The sequence below is a fragment of the Podarcis gaigeae genome (assembly GCF_964106915.1).
Source record: "Podarcis gaigeae genome assembly, chromosome: 1".
Classification (NCBI taxonomy): Eukaryota; Metazoa; Chordata; class Lepidosauria; order Squamata; family Lacertidae; genus Podarcis; species Podarcis gaigeae.
Genome location: NC_139678.1, coordinates 20,043,146 through 20,066,437, shown reverse-complemented (window position 1 = coordinate 20,066,437; position 23,292 = coordinate 20,043,146). Strand labels below are relative to the sequence as shown.

Genomic DNA, 23,292 nt, shown 5'->3' with positions numbered 1-23,292 from the left:
TTATTGCTACTAAAATCTGTGAATTACCTTGGCCAGTTACCAACCAAACAGTTCTGCTAGAGCAAGCACCGTACCATTGGCTGCACCACAGAACTTGCTTCCCTCTCCATGTGCACCTCTAAATATGTTTTGGGGTTCCCCCAGCTCTCTGGGGCAATTTAGGGGGCACACAGGAGTTTCACAGAGACAGGAGAGGGAGGGAAAGTTCAGCTTTGCAGCCCAAAGTGCTTGAACTAGTGAAATTGTTCTGTTTGTCTTTCCTTCACAGCAAACACAGGGCAGGAGTCACCTCACCAGCCCCGTCAGCAGAAGTCCTGCTCAAGGACTTCCGCCCTTTTGCTTTCCTCCCCCTGTGCACCCCCCCCCCAAATTGTCTTAGTGGTTTCAAGAGAACCCGCAGAACGGTGCACAGGGGGAGGCGAGTGGGGATAGTTCTGTATAGCAAGTTGTAATGCTTGTACAGATAGAACCATTGGAAGAGTGCAACACTGAATTCCACCCACCATTACAATGCTCGGTGTTGGTTTTCCTGGAACAGACAGTCTAACACACAGCAACTCCATTAGAACAACTGGGGAAACTTACCCATGTCTATAGCAAAGCCTCTTCAGTTTCAATTCTGAGCAGTTTAACTGAGCAAGCCCAATCAGAATCCCAGCTAATGTACCCTGAAAGTTAAAAGGGTCAAACAGTTCATAAGCAGCAAATAAAGACCAAAGTATTCTTGACTGCTTTTCATCATTTCTTTACTAAATTAACTATATTTATAAGCTGCCTCCCAAAATAAAGTCCCTGGGTGTTGTATAGAAAAGTAATGCTAGAATAAGACTTCACAATAAGCTTCAGAAAGTCGATTGGCGCAAAAGTCAAACACAAAATATAATAAAAACGGAATAAAATACAACCAAAAGCATAGAAGCTGGCATCACTATCAAGTTACAGGAGGTTAGAAGCCACCAACCATAACAACAGGGACTAAAGTACATGATCTTAAATGGCCTGGGAGAACAAAGGCAGTCTAGGCCTGGCATTGAAAGGACTTTAGCTTTCCTAGAGTAAGTATTCCACAGCCATCACTATGAGGGCCCACCAATGAAATTATGCCTGTTTTGCAGTTAGGTTTGTAAGTTTTACCAAAAAGTCTTTCACTACTACCTACTGGAGAATGCCATCTGAAATTTGATGGCATTTTGGGTTCTGGCTGCTTTAATGAAAGTTAAACTTTAATGCAAGTTGCCTGCAGTGAACAAGAATCTCCTCCAGGTGACAAAGCAGAAAGTTGGTGATTTAATTTTTTTAAACCACAAATGACCCTCAAAATGGATGTGTGGGCGAATGGACTGGTAAGAATCTTTGCAGACTACCAGCTCTTCTGGACTTATTTGCAAGACCGTAAGTTTAGCAATCTTTTGATTTATTTGAAGATTTTGAGCATAAACATTTCATCTTTCCAAAATAAAGAAAGAACTATTGAATGTGACACTCCAAAAGGCTAATTTTATCAACAAAAGTCAACAAACCTGATCCATAGAAACATGCTTGCCATGGTAATCAAGACGTATTGGAACTTCTGATGTAAATCGAAATTCTCTAAAAGGAAAAATACGTTGATAACATGTTACATAGAAATAAAGATTGGGATCAACAGATAAAACCTAAGATGGTAAAAAGTAAAACTAACATCCCTGAGCTCCATATTTTTTTTAGGATCACTAACCTCCACCTATATTTGCTAAATCCCCAACTTCATAGGGGATTTAAAAGTTGCCAGACCTACTGGTCATCTTAATCTCACAAGATCCAGGTCTCTCCATGGTTTTAAGTTTGGTAATAAGTTGCAATTCAGCAGCTTCTCTTTCCAGTCTATTTCTGAAATTCCTTTGTAGTAAAACAGCTACTTTGAGATCTTGTATAGAATGTCCTGGGAGATTGAAGTGTTCTCCTACTGGTTTCTCTGTCTTGTGATTCCTGATGTCAGATTTATGTCCGTTTATTCTTTGGCGTAAGGTTTGGCCTGTTTGTCCAATATAGAGAGCTGAAGGACACTGTTGGCATTTGATGGCATACACAATGTTAGACGATGAGCAATTAAATAGTCCCGAGATGGTATGTGTGATGTTGTTGGGGCCAGTAATGGTGTTGTCCGGGTGTATGTGGCAGCAAAGTTGGCATCTGGGTTTATTGCAGGCTCTGGTGCCAGTGTCCGTGTTAAGTCTGGTTGTAGTATTATTGTGGGTTAGGAGTTGTTTGAGATTGGGTGGCTGTCTGTAGGCAACTTATTACCAAACTTAAAACCATGGAGAGACCTGGTCTGAACAAAGACATTGGATTCTTATCTCATTATACATGACAAAGCCATTTTTCACCTTCTCACCCCTTGCTTTTTCCTGTAAGACCTATTGCAGTCGTTAAGAGTCGTCAACAGGCTCATCACAGCTATCTGCCAATCACCCATTCCCACCACCCTTCTGAGTAATACCCCTCCCCACCTTCTCACTATATAGAAGGGTCTGGTAACTTCTGTTTCAGTGTATCTGAAGAAGTGTGCATGCACACGAAAGCTCATACCAAGAACTAACTTAGTTGGTCTTTAAGGTGCTACTGGAAGGAATTTTTTTTGTTTTGACTATGGCAGACCAACACGGCTACCTATCTGTAACTATACTCAGAAAAGTCACCTTTAGGAAAAATAAAGTGCAGTTCTACTGTGTAGCATTTTAAAGAAAACAGTCATACCTTGGATCTTGAATGGCTTAGTTGCTGAACGTTTGGCTCCCGAACGATCGAAAACCGGAAGTGAGTGTTCTGGTTTCTGAACGTTTTTTTGGAAGCCAAATGTCCGAAGGGGCTTCTGAGGCTTCCGATTGGCTGCAGGAGCTTCCTGCAGCCAATCAGAAGCCACGCTTTGGTTTCTGAACATTTTGGAAGTCGAACAGACTTCCGAAACCAATTCTGTTTGACTTCCAAGGTACGACTGTACTACATGCAAGCAAGGCTTGGTCCTGTGAAGGAAACTTGTATTTCCTACTATCTTTTTACTTTAGCATCAGATGAAAACAGTCACATAATATACACTGTGGGGGAAGTATGAATATGATGAGCTTAAACATCAGGTGAGCAATCTTTTTACCCCCAGGAGCTACTTTCCAGTGGATGGGACCAGACTCAGTAGTGAGTGTGGCTAAGGCTGAAATCCCCTGCACCCCTTTTTACGTTAATGAGTGTTTGTTTAATACACACATCCTTCCCAACCTTACACAGAAGGCACAAAGACAAACAACTGCCCCCTTACATGCAGGTGCATTTACGTGCGCGCACGCAGTCTTCCACTTCTCTCTTTTTCACCCACTAACACACACTAATCACTCACTATCAATGCAGTCAAGATCAGGGATGCTATTAAAAGTGCAAGGACTGTGATCTTTACCCCACTGCCCATGGATAGCCTTACATATGCAGGAGGTTCCTTATATATACATGCATACACATATAGGGTTCTGGACTGGGGCTACCGATGGAAGAAGTCCACTGATTATAAAATAGATGCTTCTGGACTGCAGAAATTAAGAGTTTACCAAATGAGTGAAATAAGAGGTGACTGTAACTTCTCTAAACTAGAGCATCTCATGGATCTAAGGTGGTGGTAGGGGGGGAATCTGTGGTCCTCCAGATTTGCTCAACTACAGCTCCCATCATTCCTGCCCATTGGTCATGCATGCTGTGGCTGATGGGAGCCGGAGTCCAACAGCACCCGAAGCCACCTGTGATCTACGTCTCAAGGTACCTGAAAAAGATTGGCTGGTCACTGAATGGTGCCTCTTCGTGTGCAAAATTATGGTCATCCCCATTGAGCATATCCACAGAATCGACACTTCCGTTCTGGCTCGCTCGCTTGTGTAAGGAGAAAGAAATGACTGGACTTGGCTCTTTGAAACTGCTGTGGTGCCTGGGCAAGGTACATGTCACTTCTGCACCAGGAGGCTTCTTAACTGCAAACAGATAAACGAATGCTGAAATCTAAGGCTGCCTGCCAATGAAAGAGTTATTTGTTTGCAGCTCTGCTGTCCATGTATATGTTTCTATGAATTCATTACCAAAAAAAAGGACAAATTATTTACCCTCGGGATCTGGAGTCATTAGGACTTCTACTTCTGTAGACAGGCTAGTGAAAAAATCCTTCAAGAAAAACAGGGCATCCTGAAACATAAAAGTAGCATATAAATCACAAACAAGTGAAATCGCCTTATATACCAGGGGTGGATAAACTGTGGCCCTCCAGATGTTACTGAAATACAACTCCCATTACCTTTGGGTGATTGGCTATGCTGCCTGAGACTGATGGGAGCTGTGGTTCAGCAACGTCAGGATAAGACACAGCTTGACCATCCCTGTTAAGACACTTTTTTGAGTTCAACAGAAGGGATAAGAGAAAATGTTTTCGCATTTTTATATACATCACACACGCCTATAATAAGCCAATCTTCTGCCATGATAAAAAGGGGGATGCAGAGAAAAGGAATGGATTATTCTGACACAGGCTGGCTCAATTCTCAATGGCTCCCATCAACATCTGTGGGTGAGAGTAAATGGGCTGCCAGCCAGGCAAGTTGAGAAAGAGCAAAACAGGCCCTCAGGCAGCTACTGGCTCCATGAGTGGAAGGGTTAGGTTGAGTTGCGGTGGTTTCCCATGAGCCCCTTTTACTTTGCTTTCCATTCATATTGAGGAAAATAAAAGTGCTGCATCGAGAAGCACTGTTGCAATGAAGGCAAAAGATCCTTACTGCCTGTCAGTGAGTGGACCACACAAGCAGGTGCAAAGATACACTGTGCACAAGGCACAAAAATACACACTGAACATACATCCCTGGAGGAACCTCCATCCATAAACACTCTGCTCACCATGATTATCAGATTTTCTCCAATGATTAACAAAAACATTTTGGCTATAAGTTGTTTTGTGTTACCTTTGGCAAGAGAAAACAACCAATAAATTCAATAAATAGCAACAACAACCATCTGTACTTCATAAATGGTTCTCTTTCTTCCACCGAAGCAAGCTACTTATGCAATAACGGTAGCTTTGCACAACTATAGTTGCAAACTTAATCAAATCACAACTTTGCAATTCACACCCACAAAATGTTTACAACAGATTATAGGAATGAGTGATTAAGGAATCATTACACTGCATAAATTATATATATATATATATATATATATATATATATATATATATATATATGCTTTCGTAGATTTTCACGGGTACAGGAATGCAGGTTTTGGTGTCCTCGGGTGTCTTCCCGTGTAAAAGTTGGGGTGTCTAGGCGACGTTTGGACAAAGATACAAACAGATAGAAGGAGCACCTATGGGATCACCCCTCTCACCGGTCATCGCAAACCTGTACATGGAACACTTTGAAACCAATGCTTTAGACAAGTCAGAACACAAACCCAAACTTTGGCTCAGATATGTTGACGACACCTTTGTAATTTGGCCACACGGGAAGGAAAAACTGGATAGCTTCCTCACACATCTCAACAACTTACACCCCAAAATACAATTCACTATGGAAATAGAAGCCAACAACCAACTTCCCTTCCTTGACGTCCTAATCTACAAAAAACCTGATGGCTCCCTAGGACACACTATCTACCAGAAAAAAAACACACACCAACCGCTACTTACATGCACAATCACACCACCACCCTGCACAAATAAACTCCGTAGCCAAGACTCTCATCTCCAGAACCAAACGCCTGGCTGACAAAGACCACTTGACAACTGAGTTACAGAATCTCTCAAATGTGTTAATTGCCAATGGATACCAGCAAAACAGGATTACGAAGCTAATCCAAAAGGAAACACCCCCCAAAAACCAAGACACAGAAGAAAACAATGGCATGGCCCTCCTTCCTTATATCAAGGGCACTACAGATAAAATTAGCAAAATCCTCCATAAACACAATATCAAAACAGCCTTTTGCACCAACCAAAAAATAGCCAATATCCTCAGAAACCCCAAGGATAAAATCCAGTTGGAAAACCAAGGGATCTATGAAATACCCTGCAAAGTCTGCCCAGCCACGTACATTGGACAAACAAACAGACGAATAAATGCACGTATCGCAGAACACAAGAATGCCGTCAAAAAAGAAGAAAAAACTTCCTCTCTTTTCCAACACATGAAAGAAACAGGACACGAAATTAATTTTGCAGATTCCAAATTGCTCTTTAACACGGAACATCACCACAAGAGAATAATCATGGAAGCCATCGAGATAGAGAAACACCCTCACAACATGAACAAGCGTGACGACACATCCCGCTTGCCAGACATCTGGAAATTAGCCCTCCCCACAAAAACTGACACCAGATCCAGAGGCACACAGAACGCCAACACCAATCAACCACACCAGACCCAAACCCAGACCCTCTCCACAGATGAATTACTGACACCATCCAGTAGCCAATCCATGGTGGCACCTCCGGATGCTGCACCCCCCTGCAATCCCTACACAGATCTGGCTGACACAAGCCACAAAACCACAGCTCGCCCCTATACACGAAGCCAAGCCAAAGCACAACTAAGTGCAATACAGCCATCTTCTCAGGAAAACTCTTCACAAAGTTCAAGAGGTCAAGACACAAAGACTTTAGCAACTAATCCACACCTAATGACCCACCTAAGTGGTACTCAGGATATCACTCAAGAAATCACTCAAGGTATCTCTCAAGTAATTAAGGAACAAAAGAAGAAAAGGCACACTAGCCTGGGAACTTCCTCTCTGCCCAGAACATTGGAGGCTAGACACCACACCCCCTCTACAGTATTTATAGGAACTCAAACATTGAGATCCCGCTCTGTTCCAGTAACAAGAAGCCGAAAGCACCAGCCTGAAGATGACGAGTGAGACCTCGTCGAAACGTCGCCTAGACACCCCAACTTTTACACGGGAAGACACCCGAGGACACCAAAACCTGCATATATATATATATATATATTCCTATTCCTAAGAAGTGTTGCTTGCTAAACCAACCTGGTCAATGTTGAGACGAAGTGGCATTAATGACACTCGCAAACAACACTCCTGGGGTGATCTGCCCGACTCTGGACGAACATGCAACGCTTTGACCGTCAACTGAAGTAACAAGTGAAGAGAAAAAGAACAGCTGAATAAAAATGAACGTATATTTGCGAATTGCTCTGACAGCATATATAAAAGATAAAAAAATCTTTACAGCAGAATCACTACTGATATGTTTCTAACTGGGTGTTTTGAACTTGTGTCAAAATTGCTGTCACTCTAATTCAATGCAACATGCAGTAAAGATTGCAGCCATTGTGTATGTGAATTTTTATGGACTGTTTTTCAAGTCCCAGTGGAGGTCAGACACAACTTTAGTGGAACACATACTTCTATGCTGCATGTGGACGCCGCATCTATTCTCAGCCCCATGATTTCCACATTTAGCAAGTTGTTACACGGCCTTACCATATTAGAATGTGCCTTCCTAGGCATCTCCTTACTGCAGTAGAGGTAGAGAAATTTATTCATCTGTGATGTAGCCAAGCGATCTCTGATCTCAAGATCTTGAACCACAAACACTTGACGAGACACGGGTTGCTCCAGCAGGTTGACCTCACACTCTGCTTCGCCAGATGGATATACCTCATGCTGGAATTTGACCTTATAACCAGGAAAGGCAAAAGGCGAGAAGTCTATTAAGACGCCTCCCCTGTAGCATTTGCAATGCTTCTTGATACAGAGTTGTCACTTATAAGTTCAGGTGGCTTCAGTGGCAAGGCGTGCCTGTTTCCAGCTGTGCCCATTCACCAGCTATGGCCATTCCACTCTCTGCCCTTTCTAAGTTTAAAAGGTCCAAGTATATACTGCTATGGCTCACAAAAAGGTCCTTAGATTTTAGAGCCTGAGGAAAAGGTCACATTGCCTCTGTATTTTTGTATGCCAAACAAATGGGCAAATACGGTCCCCATCAGTTGTAGAGAACTTCCCAGCAATAAAGAACAACTGTCGCCATTTCAGTTATTCTTACCTTACTTAACTGTATTTCCATCAAGAAATCTGGGTTCCTTCCTCTTCCACCACAGACTGTGTTGCGCCCATGCCTTGTTGGTGTGTGAGAAGGAGAGCTCTGAGGACTACTGGAATAGGAGAAAGGGTATTGTTTTTCCATTTAAACTTTAAGTTTGGCTTGCAACAACCGTTTCAGTGCTCAACTGGTCATCTTTTGGTGCTGTATTACAGTGGTACCTCGGAAGTCGAACAGAATCCGTTCTGGAAGTCCGTTCAGCTTCTGAAACGTTCTGACTTCCAAAGCACAGCTTCTGATTGGCTGCAGGAAGCTCCTGCAGCCAATCAGAAACCTTGGAAGCCCTGTCCGATGTTCTACTTCCAAAAGAAAAAACTTCCTTATTTTATTGTTTGGGAGCCAGAACGTTCGACTCCCAAGGCGTTTGGGAGCCAAGGTGCGACTGTATTATTATAACTTTTATTCTCAGTGTATTCTCAACACTACTCTGACATTTTGTAAGGCGAGGATTTTTTTATTTTTTTTAAAGATTTTTATTAGGGTTTCAACAGATTTTATCATAACAAACAAAACAACACAATAACAGACATGTTATTTTTATAAATGTTTTTATAAATAGTAAACAAACTGAAGAGTAAAAAAAAGAAAAGAAAATCAACTTGCTGCCACTGTTAACCAGACTGCATTTTCCTCTTCAAAAGAACTCAATAGACAAGCATTCTATAAGTATTAGGAAAATGTAAAGTGGCTTTTAAAAAAACCAAACCTTTCAGAATACACTCACTGAAAGTACATTGTCTCCTTTTACCACCAACAATTAATCACATGCTTCAAGGGAATGCCAGGTAGGAAGAGAAAAAAACCATGTTTGAGTGCATACTTTTAAGCTGCCATTTCCACTTGCAGGGGAAACTGAATGAGATGATGTCCCGACACATAAATAATATCCATTTTATTTATTACAATTATTAATATCCTGCTTTTAGGATACAAGTTCTCCCAAGACAGCATATAAGAAATCGTGAACCATGTTAGGGACGGGGGGATAATAAAAGCTGCAGTGAACGGTATCATTTAAAAAAAAATCCAGTTCCTCGCAGAATACCCTGTCTGAAGGTGTGGAGGAGGGGAAAGTCTAGCTGGAACTAAGCTAAAGTGGGTTCCCCCCCCCTTTATGCACTAGCCCAGTGGGTTTATGTTCTGAAGACAAATGCATCTTTTTCCTATGTAAGAAGGTAACAATTTCCTGCCATGTTTAAGAAGTGGAATGCAGAGAAAAGCAATGGACTATTCTGAGGAAGAGAAAATGAGAAAGGGCAAAACAACCCCTCACTTGGACACGGGGTTCAGTTTTATGTTTTGAAGAGAAATGCATCTTTTCCCTATGGTATGAATTTAATAAACTAATACCAGAAGTACTTACATGTAACTCTTAGCTGGAGACGTAGGGGGTGCATTTCCAAAGTCCTTTCCTCCATAAAGGTGCCAAATGAGTGAGATTTCTTTCACAACGTAGCGCACCAATGGGATAGGAAATCTCAATGGCCCTTTGTTTGTGTCTGCCTTCTTTACCGGCAGACTGAAATGGTTCTCTTTTATCAGGATCGCATCATCAACCATCGTTTTCACTACTGGCTCTTCTACTTTATCCTAAAAGGTTACATGCACATTAAATGCTATTTTTTTTAAAAAAAAAATCATCCATTTGTTGTTGTTTTTCTGTGGCAAAACTATAAATATTGCTTGGCTCCGAGCTGTTAAGTTTACTGCAGGTTTGTAAATAGGCACTTGCCTGTGGCCAGTGGCAAGGAAGAACGGCCTTCAAAACGACCAATTCTGCTAATTAGAAGGTAGCTGGAGACTAACATAGGTAAAATTTGGGGGCTGGCATTTTCTATTGATTTAGCCTGACTCTGCTTTAATCAAACAGAAGGGCTCCTTTCCCTTGCCCTAAGATAACTTCTAATTCTAACATTAAAAATACTGAAAAAAGCACTTCTAATGCATATATAACATATAGCAGCAGACTTCATGCTATATTTTGCACAACATGGCAACTACCCATTTCTCTCTATATACAGCATGCTGGAGTTATTGCCCAATTTGAGCAACTGCCTTTAAGGTCGTTTAGCAATTGCATTATCAACCTGCTCTGCATGGATTTGTCATGTCACATTCCAAAAGGATGACTCAGTGAGAAGCTCTCCAGATCCAACACAGACTGTCTTCATGCAACAGTTGTTAACCAAATCAGTTAACCTATGAGTTTTAAAAGGTATTTTTTCCCCTCACATTAGATTTCTTATTAACACTAGGTTTTCCTTACAGAGACAACAGCTTTCGGTGCAAAAAGAATACAGAAGTCATCGTTTTCAGAAGGTACATCTCCTATCGCTTCATTAATCATATGGGGAGTGAATGAAGCATAAGTAGGACTTGGCTCCTGAGAGAGGTTCCCACTTTCATCAGGAAACAGGAAGAGATCTGAGCAAGTTGGTGCTGGCGTTTGTGTCTTTTCATCCAAAACTCCTGGGAGAAGAGAAACAAGACATTTCTATCAGGATTAAGCAGGTGAAGTACGAGCAGAAGACATTTAACACAGGGTTGCCAGATTTCAAACAGTGAAAATCAGGACAGAAAAAGTTTTGCCCAAAGTTGCTCAGCTTTTTTTTTTGGCAAATCTGCGAAAACCGTTTTTGAGCTACTTTTAGGGAAAATCGGGAAAAACAGCACTCCCCACAGATTTTCATGGAAATATTTCTGATTTCCACCCAGACACTGCTAGAGATAGCAGTATTCCGCATAAGTCTGGGAAATTCCAGGTGTATGGCAACCCTAATTTAACAGGATTCATTTGAAATACTGTATTTAAATGGCATCTCTTTAAAAACAGAAGAAACCTGGAAAGATCTACCATTCGCTTGCGGCTTAGAGAGGGAAGTAAATTGCTGGGTTTCAATCTCTTCCATAGCATCACTCATTAAATCCCGTAAAATCTGTTGGTCAGCTTCTGCCAGGATTGGACCTTGGGATGATGGCCGGCTAGAGAAATCTGCCTGGAAGATAAGAAATACACCAATCTAAACTTATAAAGGAAATACAGTGTAGTTCTTGATAAATATCTGTAGCTGTGATGCATGCTAGCTTAGTTTGTTACAAGAGTGTTGTTTCTCAACTTTACAAAAGTGATCTAGTCCAGTGATGCCTTTTCATACCTTAACATTTTGCTTGGTCGCTCCACAAGTATTCTCTATCTTCGCAGGTGGATTCAGATCACCGTAGCTTGCAATATACTGGATAAGATTCATTAACGCAGCACAGGAATCTGAGCATGTTCTAATGTGGATCACATCACTGGAACAATGGAGTTCAAAACGTGGCTTACTCTAAACAGACAATAATTCAAAATCATGTCCGACACTAGCAGAAGATGCACTTTTCTTAAGTCAGTCCTGAATGTACGATCAAGGAACCAGACATATGTGTTTAGAAAATGACCCAGTATGTTTAAAAGCCAAAGTCAATTTCAATCACACTTTTTTGAACAAGTATCTCAAAGTCCAAAGCTTTATTATACTATTACTTAAAAACACACACACGCTCCAAAACTTAAACCACACATAATTTAGCTTTTATATTTTAACTCAATTCCTTACTCTCTCTCCATCAGATCCAGGTTTCACTGCCCTTATAGTCAGTTCTAAGAGTCCCATGTCCATAACTCGAACATAATCTGAAGAAAACAAAATAATTATCTGCTAAACTCCTGAATTGCTGCTTATGCCTCATATTTAAGACCTCAAATGCCCTCATGATGATGGACTGTTTTACGACTGAAACTCAAGCCCTTTCTAAACTTCAGAAAATGAGCAGACAGCGCCCCCACCCCAGCTATGATTATATCTGCTTTTTTTTGTCTTATGAATGGGATTGATTTTAGAATGACTGTTTTAGTGGCCAATTTTGGCTTGTGCTTCCATGGACAACTTTACAGTTGTCCAGCAATAAATCCAGAATTCATTAATATACTGGGATGCAGTTTGACTATTTTATTCTAATATGTTGACCATAACTAGACAGGAATCACATGCATGGGAAATTCAGAACGACAACGCTTCTTTCCTCCATCATGCTACATCGGACAATCATATCCAGCTCAGCTAACAGTTGCTTAACATAAAAGCACCTTTTAATATCCTTACTACAGTGTTTCCCAACCTTGTGCCTCCAGATGTTTTTGGCCTACAACTCCCATCATCCCTGACCACTGGTCTTGCTAGCTAGGGATGATGGGAGTTGTAGGCCAAAAACATCTGGAGGCACAAGGTTGGGAAACACTGCCTTACTAGTTACTTGGAATTGTATGAATCCCTTTAAAAGCTGAAATGCACTTACCTCTTTGGAGGTTCACTGCAACATTACACTTGTCAGACAGATGCAAAGCAGCCTCATCCAAGATTATTCTGTAACAAAAAGGATGTTTTTTAAAGGAATTACATTTGCCAACAATTTTGTAAGTGTTGAAAGAAATATAAGTTAAATGTGGGATTTGTTAAAGTTCTTAACAAACTTTACCTGAGAGTAGAAGATGATTTATCCAGTGCCACACTACTTGAAATGCTAAATGTTTCAACGGTAAGAAGTGATCTAGTTGGCAAAAACAGAGGCCTACCCAAAAATAAAAATAAAAAAATTATTTGAAACATATTTGGAAAGCAAGTAGTTCAGAAATTTAAGTGACCACAAATACAACTTGACAAACTGAATATTGAAGCAACTGGTTCAGGACAACAGTTGACTTAAAACACTTTATTTGTTTAGCTTACCTATAATTCAGGGCACAACTCCAGAGATGGACGTGAAAAGTTGTAACAGAAGCTGGAGGATTATATCCCAACACAGGCTCATCAGAAATGTTCAAAAAATACAAAATCTACAATTACAAAAGTGTAAAGATAGGCCCACTGTATTCTAATCAAGTAAGGTAACATCATCTGTCACTGAAATATTTTGCAGACTATATAAAAAGGAGAAGCGATGGATAATATATTTATTGTAAAGGCATATTTTATTCAGAAGGATGGGGATTCCCAGTTATACAGGACTGAGCCACACAAAGCAAGCTTACAGGAACTCCAATACTCAGTAGGAATACTCTAAGTTAGAACATACACCCCCCCCCCTCCGGAATGATCTCCAGATAGACCATAGAACATTTAGCAAATTAACATACCTGTTCATGCCAGCTTAAACCTGAAGGAAGTACTCTGTGTTGAAGAGTGGCTCCTCTTAGTCCAGCAGCAACTAAAAACTCCTACAAAAAAAAGTTCATCCAAAGTATTCATGTAAATACTTTCAGAGCATATACAGATATAGATATATAGATATTAATTTCTAAAGACAAACCTTTGTATTGGTCTCCAACTTATTTGATTGTATCTTAACTGCAACAGACAACATGCTTAAGCAGTCCACTCCCACACCATCTGAGGAAGCCCTACTGAGACCTTCTTCTTCCGAAAAGTAAATAGTAGGCTCTAACCAATGGGGTGGCGTTGCACTTGGGAGCCTTACTTCAGATGGACAGACAACTCCATCCACCACGCCTGCAGAAAGACGGCTTTGTGGTTAGATGGTCCTTCAAAGACATTTTGAATTGAGGTACAAAAAATCCACATATTTTACTCTAAAACTTGCTAACATCTGGCTGATGCTCTAAACACCCAAACTTCGTTAAGTAAAACTGCAGGGAAGATTTCTAAAATCTTATCAATCATCAGCAATTTCTTCTGTTATGTATATTGACAAACAGAAATACTATACTTGTTTTAAAAACAGAACAATGCATTTTGGAGTAGTTCTCTTCTAGGAAAGGCGGCCTTCAGAAATACCTGCAAACATCCAACACAACTTTCTTAATGTACAAATAGAAGGCTTCGCAACCATAGGTGTACTTAGAAAAAAACTTTCTATATGTCAGCTCTGAATTGGTTGTTATTAGCAATTCACCCTCCTGTGTTTCACATAAGCACCATGACTAGCTCCTTAGACATATTATGAGTACATTTCTTTCCATATGCTTACGGAATGCAGTTGTGGTGGATAAATTGGACTGCAGCAGACTTACATTTGTAAAGAAGTAATAATTCCCAATTTGGATTCATATATTTGTAATGGGGGGGACTGAAAGGCAAGTGCTCTAGAATATTAAATCAAATCAAATCAAATCAAATCAAAATTATTTGAGGAACATATATTGGAAGGAGGAGTTGCTTCTCACTGATCTTCAAACTGTAAGGCCCACAAACCCTAGCTGTCAAGGTTTTGTATAACTTGCTAGATGACAATCACTCATTTTCTCCCTTACTCAACCCCTTACCTTTTTATAGCTTGGAACACAAACATTATTTCTACACTGACATTTCATACCTTGATGATATAAGCTGAGGCTACTGGAATGGAGACAGATGTAATGCTGGTCTTCAAAGCCTTCGTACTTTGTCACACAGAACAGCGACCCACTACTGAACTCAAACCAAAATTCCCCATGTTTGTCTTCACATACACTCCCATCGTCCTGCTAGAGAAAGAATCAGAGAATTATAGGTTGTCTGAAAAGATTCCTCTGCTTAGTCCACACTTTATCTGAAGCAATCCCATCCTTTAAAACAAAAACCAACATCATCCTTAACATACTATGAATGATCAACGTGCTACCAGGTGGTTTATGCAGTCTAGTCAAAATAACAAGTCTAGTCAAGCTATTATGGGTTCTCTCACCCTAGATGTCATACCTTGACATCAGTAAATATTGACACTAATCCATGGTTAATGTTCAAAAGAACTGACAGAAAACTCTGTGTGTTTCTGTTCTGGGATTCAGTTTTTTTCTTTCTCCGGGAACAGTAGTTTGGATCTACGGTGGAAAAATATTGGAGTGTTTCTTCCTCAGACCCACTATCATCATCTACAAAAGGCAAAGCAAAAAACAAGTGAATCTTTAACCATGCATAATAAACAGCTTATCATAGAAAGTGAAACCACATTTTTTAAAAAATAAGGATGCTAAAAAATAAGCAGATTTTAAATTTTCCTTCAGGAACAGTAAGTAACACCTTTATGTATAGTTTCTCCCTCTATCAATTCAGTAGCTTCAGCTGTATTAGAGATACACTTGGACTTTTATATGCTTAAACATAATAATTTTGTAAGATGTTTATAGTATATTACCATAGTGAATAGTAGATTTGAACTGACTGTCTTTACTGAATGTGTTGATCAGTTGGCTGGCCACTGAAAGTCCAACACCGTAAGAAATATTTTCAAATGTTTCTACAGGAGATGGAGCTGTGGGTTCCCACAGTAATAAATCATTACTGATCCTAGAAAGGGGGGAGGAATACAGGCATATATTAATTTGAACCTGGAAGAACTTGAACAAAGGCAGGTCTGTGATCTGGAAAAATGAACTGATAATGGGTTTATTTTATTTAACTTAACGAAATGTATATAATGCTTGATTACAGTAAAGCACCTAAGTGGTTTACAAGCAATATTTAAATTACTGATGCGAAGCTGAAAACAAATACTTAAAAACATTTAAGAGAGAATAAAAAGTAAGAGGAAAAGATTGAAGCACATCAGCTACTATGTATCTGGATGGGCTTGCCTAAGCAAAAATGTCTTAAGCAGGCACCCAAAAGACTACATTGAAAGCACCTGCCTGACGTCAACAGGCTGGGCAGACTAGAATACAGTCAAATCTTGGTTCTTGAATGGCTCCCTTTTGAAACGTTTTGGCTCCCGAATGCCGAAAACCCGGAAGTAAATGATCCGGTTTTCAAACATTTTTCAGAACCCGAACACCCGACGTGGCTTCTGCTCGAGTGCAAGAAGCTCTTGCAACCAATCAGAAGCCGCGCCTCGATTGTCAAAGGTTTCGGAAGTCAAGTGGTCTTTGGAACAGGCATTTTGTGGAACCTGTAAAGGGGCTAGTGGTGATCCTAGCCCAAAGCAGGAAAGGGAAGTGAGAGGTGGCATTAGCTGTAGGGTGGAAGTGGTGGAAAGAGCTTTCCCCTGTCTTCTGCTCAAAAAAAGGCCTCCTCTGGATCCAAATCATGGGTCACGCAAACCATGAAAGCTTGTGCTTATACTTACCGATTATATAGCTTTTCATAAAACGTCTTGTTTGGGAATGTTAAATACACATTTGGTAACATGAGCTCCAGTACATAATGAGAATTGCTGATTGCTTTATCCTGAAACTCAGTCATCTCCAGTGCGTCTCCTGGCATCACCATCTAGAAATAAAAACATCATCTCAGGTATAATCTGTGGTTATTATTAGCCTTCCTCAAACGTGTCTCAGTGCAATGTACAAAATGCAATGACAGAGCAACTAAAAACAACACAGGAAATAACAACAGAGTAAAGAACAACATATTACTTCATATTGTTTTTAGATGCTCATGTAAGTTACACAGGCATGCCTTGGGGAAATGGTTTGCAGTGATTTGTTGAGACCATACCCACTAACCAAACAGCGCAAGTTGAGCAATTTACGATGGCCAATTATTTGCTGAAACTGAATACAGCAACTGGAAGGGAAAAAAATGCCATACAGATAAGCCCTTTGTGCTTACTTCTTCATTCTCAAACATGACTCGACGAGAGGAAAAGGGAGATGGCTTTGGTCTTCTAAGATCACACACATCCTTCAGGGAGTGAGATCCTCCTTCTTCCTCTTCTTGAAAATGACCATCAACCTCCTCTTCATCCTCAGGAGCTATCCTTTCCAGAATGGAGTGCACAGCCAGTGGGTTTATTTTAAGTACAATCCTAATAGTCAAATAAAAGGAGGAAACTGTGACTAATTCCAGAAATAGTTACGTGTTTTGTGGCAATGAAAAGATTCTCATAAAAGTTTCTACAGCTATTTCCGACACACACAAAATCTATTTCCATGTTATATAAATGTACTTCCCCTAAGTAGGCAGAATATGTCTCAAGCATGAATTGTTTCTCAGATTTCTGCAGTTCCGAACCCTGTGTATTAAGAGTGAGGAAGACCAGTCTCCTGGGCAGCACTGAAACATTGGAAGTGACTATATAACTGATATTAACAAACTGGACGTGCTTATAATGGTGGAAATAAGAGTACCTTTAGTAACCCTTAGTCCTACAGTAGAAAGAGACAAGCATGGGTTTATGCTGGATTAATAAAACCTCCTGAGTGTTCTCGTTTTATCTCAGACATTTAATATATTTTCCAAATGAGACCCACACTGCCGTCTTTTTATTATAGTTCTGTTATTTCTGCTGTTTCGCTAAGTACTGTCAAAAATAGTTTTTAAAATGTCTACATATTATAGATGTTTTTAGTAGTGGTTATGATGGCCTTGGGTCTATGGAAGAGCAAGAGTGGTCATATTCAAGCCATAATCATTGATGGGGGAAAACACCATTCCAACATCAAGAGTACTTAATTACCAGACCAACACAACCTAGCTCTGCTCTAAACAGTTACAGTTTTTTCAGCAGCAGCACATCAGAAGCGGTTAGGATTTACACAGAGAACAAATAGTATTTTGTTTTACCGTGGCCAGTCAAAGTTGTCTGATGAGATCATCTCTCCAACTACACCACTGGAAACTTGAAAAAACTGTACAGCTGATTCCTCTTTGCCTTCTTCAAATGATGCTATGGTGAAACCGGAGAAGATTATGTTGTGGATGCCTAGGACTAACTGCATAGCCATTTAATCATGAAGAGATTAGCTTCTTCATTTAGCAGTGACACAAAATCAGCCTTTTTGAAACAATTTTTCCTTTTCCATCACAAAGAATGGAAAAGTAGCTCCTTGTTAGCTCTGAAAATAATTTAGATAGTGAACTCCTTCGGCATCAAAAGAGGATTGCAGACTACTATGATTACTCAAGACCAAATATCTCTAACTATCATGTAACAGTTGTGTCTCAAATGCCAAAGATTTATTGGGCTTTGTCTAAAGCTGCAAAAAAAGAAGTAACAAGCGAATTTCCCTGTAATCTCATATGCTATATATATGAAAACCATTCTCTCCGAAGAAAGTCTGTATATTCCTATAATAACAGAAACTGGAACAATAAGTAAGTATCATCTTACTAATAGGTCCCTCATATTGCCCAGGAACAACGTAGCTACAACTAGGATTTTGGGTGGGTAGGTGCAACAGTACTAAGTGGTGCTGAGTACCAGCAACCCTTTTTTTCGCTTCCCATGCCAGCCATTTCGCTTCCCATGGCATCCACTGCACTTTTATCAACATATGGCACCTCAAACGAAAAGCACTGGCTACAACCATCTATTGCAACCAACAGAGATCTCTCCGCTTACCAGTTAGCTCTTTAAAAGTGAGCTCTAATTTAACTTGCTCTGGAGTTGGTCCTCCTGTAAACTCGGTTTTGAGTTCCATATCTGCAAATTCTAAATGAAGAATTTCTTTCTGAAGCGATTTCTTGAACCAAGGTCCTCGTTCTGGGTCTGACCGCAGGTCAGGAATTGGGAAGCGAACTGAGAGCTTCAAAGCTGGTGCAGTCACTTGGACCGACATTTTGCAATTTGCAGGAGTACGGGAATCGTCCAGGAAAACTTCAGCAAATGCCTTGTGCTGAAACAATTGCAAAATAAGGGGAGGGCAAACAAATATTTTTAGAACAATTCTGAGGGGCAAAAAACACAACTTAAGGGGCAACATCCAATGTCACATGAACACCCCCTTCCAAATTTTCTTTGGAGCACGCACCCCAAACTTTCTGGAGTGGATTTTGGAGGTGTGCAGGGAAAGGAAGAATCTATTCCGGCAATGGTGTCCATTCTGCTGGCTAACAGACACAGCTGAATTTCACATCCCACAAGATTTTGGATCACCTCCCACCTTCAAGAGAAGCTTCGATGGGGATTCAAGCATGGCAGTCAAAAGCAGTTATGTCCACAGTCCATTGCATAACAGCAAACATGTACAATTTAGTCGAAATTATAGAAAGTCACAGACATTTTGAATGCTTCATTGTACATTTCAAGCATTCCTAACAGTGTTTGTTGTTTAATGTGGAAGCATTGGCTAAAGTCAATTAACAAAGGTCTAAGCCAAATAGCTGTTCTACTGCAAAAAATGGTTCATCATAGATCAAATACCACTGGTATAACTTTTTTTCCATCTTGCCTCCCTAAACTTTTCTATGAAGTTCACACACTGAGTTGCAATTAATCAACTTCTGAGTGGGACAAAACCATGCACTGTAAAATTATTTATTAAATTATTTACATGGAAGTGTGAACCTGACAGATACAAGCTGCCACATGCCATCTTGTCATTTTCCTTTTATCAGTGAAAAAATTATAATTACTTTACCAGGCTAATGTGTTTGTTGTAGGAGGTGTACATGTGTGATGCCATCATCTCCACTGTGGTTAACTTCTGTGGCTGAAGCAGTGAATTTAGTCTGTCCACAATGCTGATATCTAATTCACAGAAAGCTGGACTCAACTTGATTTGTAAATCTGCTTTCTGGGGGACAGAGCTCAATCTCCCTTGGCTACCCTGTCACAAAAAAGTAAAATAAATAGTCAGTGGCAAAATACAGAATTTTCTACAGAGCTACATACACACAACTTGGATTATAGATTTCAATTGTTTTTATTCAAAAGATAAGAGGAAATAATATTTTCTAATCTACCTGAGGCCCTCTGTTATCCGAGTGCTTGTAATGGAGCTGAAGGCAGGAGAGAGGGTGCAGCTTGTTCCCTTGTCTTTCAGAGTTAAACATTAGCAGCTATAGCAAAATAAAAGGCAGTGGTGAAATGCAAGTATATTTCACAAGTAATTAAAATCCCTGCATTGTAGGGGGTTGGATTAGATGACCCTCAGGGTCCCTTCCAACTCTACAATTCTACGGAAAGCAAATACACTGATTAGGGAGGAAGACAAAATTATCTACTAGAAGGTCACCTCATTCAATTTGTTCCCTCACCAGATGATCTGCTGTGGTCTAATCCATTACAGACCTTCGGTATTTTTTGACATTTTATGAGTCATCTAGAGAAACTTGCAGTGACACAACAATTCTATTGCCAAGATGCCATCTCTCTTTACACTACAAGCTGGATGTGTAAAGAGAAAATATGGAGCTTTGGGAAATTTACAAGACAAAGGAGAAGTAGTCCAGCAGAACCAGGGTTCTTCTTATCATGCTCTGGTCAGTGATATCAAGAGCATCCAGGAAGGGATGGAGTAATTCTGGAGTATTATGCACCAGGGGCATCCCTAAACCCCATCACCGGGTTCAGCAAAAATGACCTTTACCTGGAGCCAACTTTTCTATATCCTAGTAGCTATCGCCTTGTGCTGACGGCAGGCCCTTTGATCCAACGGAGGCTTCTGCCAGCAGAAATGGGAGGTTAATTTTTTAAATTTTTTTGCTGATTCCCTCTTCACCTGCAGTGCTGTGCCACCTGCCACACTGTTCTAAATAGTCTCCAAAACTCTGGAGCAGATTTTGGGGACACGCAGAGGGGGTGGGCGGGTAGAGGATAACTCAGCAAAAATCACCTCTCTCCATTCTGTTGACAGAAGCCTCTGCCGGAGCAAAGAACCTTCTGTCAGCACAGGCGATAACACTGGACATAGCCCTCGGGATGAAAAGATATCATTTGCAGCCGACAAGAGAAACTCTGGCTGAGCTATAGTGCTGATGAAACATGCACTCAGGCTATCCAACTGCTCCTTTAATACCAGAACGTGGAGTGACCCCAATTCCACAAACAGTACCTACGGCACATAGTACAAAAGCTTGCAATATGTGAGATCCTTCCCACACAACCTGAAGGAAGAGATATTTAATCTCCGAGCCTAATTTAAAGTGAAATTTCCAATCAAACGGCTCAAGTTATTGAAAAATTCCAGTTGTAGCACAAAGCGCCAGGTTCAACTAACTGGTCCCACTAGCGGAGGCCCATGCAAAGATTGCTACTAGTGCAATGCGGTCTGCCGCCGCCCCCCCCCCCCCCCGCAAAATTGGCCCAGTGTGGAGGTGTCAGAAGGACCTCCAGAACAGCATAAGAGGGGAGGAGAGGGGGATTCATTCTGCCAGTCAAGCTGAAATACTTGTGCTGATTGAAAATCTGGGAAAGTGTGACATTGCATTCCTCCCCAAATAAGCATTCCCATGGAACACTTGGCCACTGAACTCAGTTTACTTGAAAGCAAATATTCACAGGACAATACTATTGGAGCACTAAGAGTTTTTGCAATGCATTTCAATAGCTTGTGTTAAGTCATACGGATTTCTACCTCTGTATAGTGAGGTATGTCAGAATGAGAGTCCATGGAAAACAGGCACTCCAGAAGTTCCATCTGTCCAATATATAAATCTGTACTCAAACAACGGGAAGCCGATCTCTGTCTCTGTTCATAGGACACTTTGATGTCTGTGCCTATAAACCTATGGTGAGAAACAACGGTATAAAACTGCATAAACTGAACACCTATAGTCATTCTGCATTGGAAATTATTTAAAATATCATAAAAATACATCAGTTATTAAACTGCCAATATCACTGAAATAAAACAAGGAGAAAGATGAAATTTTGCAATCTTATTCCAACACATGCTAATGCTTAATTCCTTGCAAAACATACAAAGATGTGTTACAACTGCAAGGCAAAAGATAAATAATGAAAAGAACTTATTTATGTAATACCTCCCCCTCACTAGTGACATCTTAATTCGCATTGCCAAACAAACATCCATGTCCTTCCTCCACTGTAGAAGACTTCTGAAATTAAATGCAGCAATTTCCAATACAACATTGCCCTAAACCAGCTTTCTGGCAGCTGATGCACACACAAAGGTTATTCATTAATTTCACTCAAGAAAGAAGTTCTGCGAATGCTATAGGATGCTGAACCCTGTACTAAAGTCAATGGCAAACCTCACTTCTTGTAGGACTTGTGTGCACATTGGAGGGCAAATGAATGCCTGAATCTGAAATTATTCAAGAAAGAGATCTGCTCGTGATCACACCGATCTCTATTTTTCACGGTTCAGTAAGAATCTTCTAATGCCTATATAGAAGCCCATACAGTTGTACCTTGGTTCTTGAACAGAATGTGTTCCGGTTCGACTTCCGGAACTGTTCGAAAACCAAGACACGGCTTCTGATTGGCTACAGGAGCGTCCTGCAGCCAATTGGAAGCTGTGGGAGTCATGCTGGAAGTTCGGCTTCCAAAAATCATTTGAAAACCGGAACACTCACTTCTGGTTTTTTGATGGTTTGGGAGCCGAAACGTACGAGTTCCAAGGCGCTCGGCAGCCAAGGTACGACTCTATAGTGAAATAACAGCTGTGCTTACACAAAGCAGCAACCATCAGTTAACTCAGCCATCTTGCAAAGACTCATCCTTTCGCTGATCCATAACATTGGAATCTGTTTAATGTGTGTAAATTTCCCGAATTCCCATATTATTAGATTTCATTTGCTTTTCTGCTGCTCTTATTGGCTTTAGGTTGCATTTGTGTTTGAATGACACTAATTGTCCTTATATTGTACGCTGCTTAGAGATTTTACAAATATTAAGCGCTTTATAAATGCTTTTAAATAAATAATTAATCCTGCATACACAAAGAGAGAAAAAGAATTCTAACTTATTTTGTGGTGGTGACGTGATGTGCACCAGGTACAACCCCACCAACCTACAGTGTCTGTTGCTGCAATAATTAAAGGGTGGGGGGAAACTATCCCTTTCTCTACCAGGTATACCTTAGCCTCTCAAGTATGTTCCAATAACACTCATATCAAATATTTACTGAGCAAGCTCAAGTTGTCACAGAATTTATGCATTTTGTTTGCTATGTTAGCAGAGGAATAAGCAAAGTTGTACCTAAGGTGATCATGTGAACAAGCCTTTGCAAATACTTCTCGGAGGGACAGAAAATCTTCTGTTGGAAACTTAACTGGATCAACCTTTTCTATGCGGGTAAAAAACTCCTGTGCCATTGGTGTAAGTGGACTGGCGTTCAGTGACGTTTCAGGGGGTGGCAAAGGATCAATATGAAGCACCGATACAGAGAAAGCACCCACTGCTAGTCGAAAAAGAAGTTCAGGCCTGGATTCATCCACTGAGACAGATCTGGATGGAAGAGCTAAAGGGAAGGAAAAAAATGTTTAAAGGTAATATACAGTAGGTCTCAGTGTATGTGT

The 23,292-nt window shown here is 40.5% G+C and overlaps 1 protein-coding gene across 4 annotated transcripts in view; it reads right to left on the bottom strand.

Moving 5' to 3' along the window:
- ATG2B (autophagy related 2B) overlaps positions 1-23,292 on the bottom strand; it is a 43,079-nt gene that overhangs the window by 3,061 nt on the left and 16,726 nt on the right. For 2 of the 4 annotated variants that reach the window (XM_083730343.1, XM_083730344.1), the window contains exons 11-38: positions 22,973-23,234; positions 21,384-21,534; positions 19,771-19,866; positions 19,446-19,634; positions 18,428-18,701; positions 17,650-17,752; positions 16,696-16,891; positions 16,211-16,353; positions 15,284-15,435; positions 14,848-15,020; positions 14,483-14,633; positions 13,460-13,659; positions 13,287-13,367; positions 12,880-12,986; positions 12,629-12,721; positions 12,449-12,516; positions 11,710-11,786; positions 11,269-11,439; positions 10,968-11,109; positions 10,380-10,582; positions 9,477-9,703; positions 8,057-8,165; positions 7,495-7,689; positions 7,039-7,140; positions 4,119-4,197; positions 3,785-3,989; positions 1,521-1,590; positions 586-668 (exon numbers count right to left, since the gene is read on the bottom strand). In XM_083730343.1, the coding sequence (XP_083586469.1) occupies positions 586-668; positions 1,521-1,590; positions 3,785-3,989; positions 4,119-4,197; positions 7,039-7,140; positions 7,495-7,689; positions 8,057-8,165; positions 9,477-9,703; positions 10,380-10,582; positions 10,968-11,109; positions 11,269-11,439; positions 11,710-11,786; positions 12,449-12,516; positions 12,629-12,721; positions 12,880-12,986; positions 13,287-13,367; positions 13,460-13,659; positions 14,483-14,633; positions 14,848-15,020; positions 15,284-15,435; positions 16,211-16,353; positions 16,696-16,891; positions 17,650-17,752; positions 18,428-18,701; positions 19,446-19,634; positions 19,771-19,866; positions 21,384-21,534; positions 22,973-23,234 (4,102 nt within the window). The remainder of the gene's footprint in view (positions 1-585; positions 669-1,520; positions 1,591-3,784; positions 3,990-4,118; positions 4,198-7,038; positions 7,141-7,494; positions 7,690-8,056; positions 8,166-9,476; positions 9,704-10,379; positions 10,583-10,967; positions 11,110-11,268; positions 11,440-11,709; positions 11,787-12,448; positions 12,517-12,628; positions 12,722-12,879; positions 12,987-13,286; positions 13,368-13,459; positions 13,660-14,482; positions 14,634-14,847; positions 15,021-15,283; positions 15,436-16,210; positions 16,354-16,695; positions 16,892-17,649; positions 17,753-18,427; positions 18,702-19,445; positions 19,635-19,770; positions 19,867-21,383; positions 21,535-22,972; positions 23,235-23,292) is intronic. The other 2 variants (XM_083730345.1, XM_083730346.1) reach the window with 1 other exon arrangement.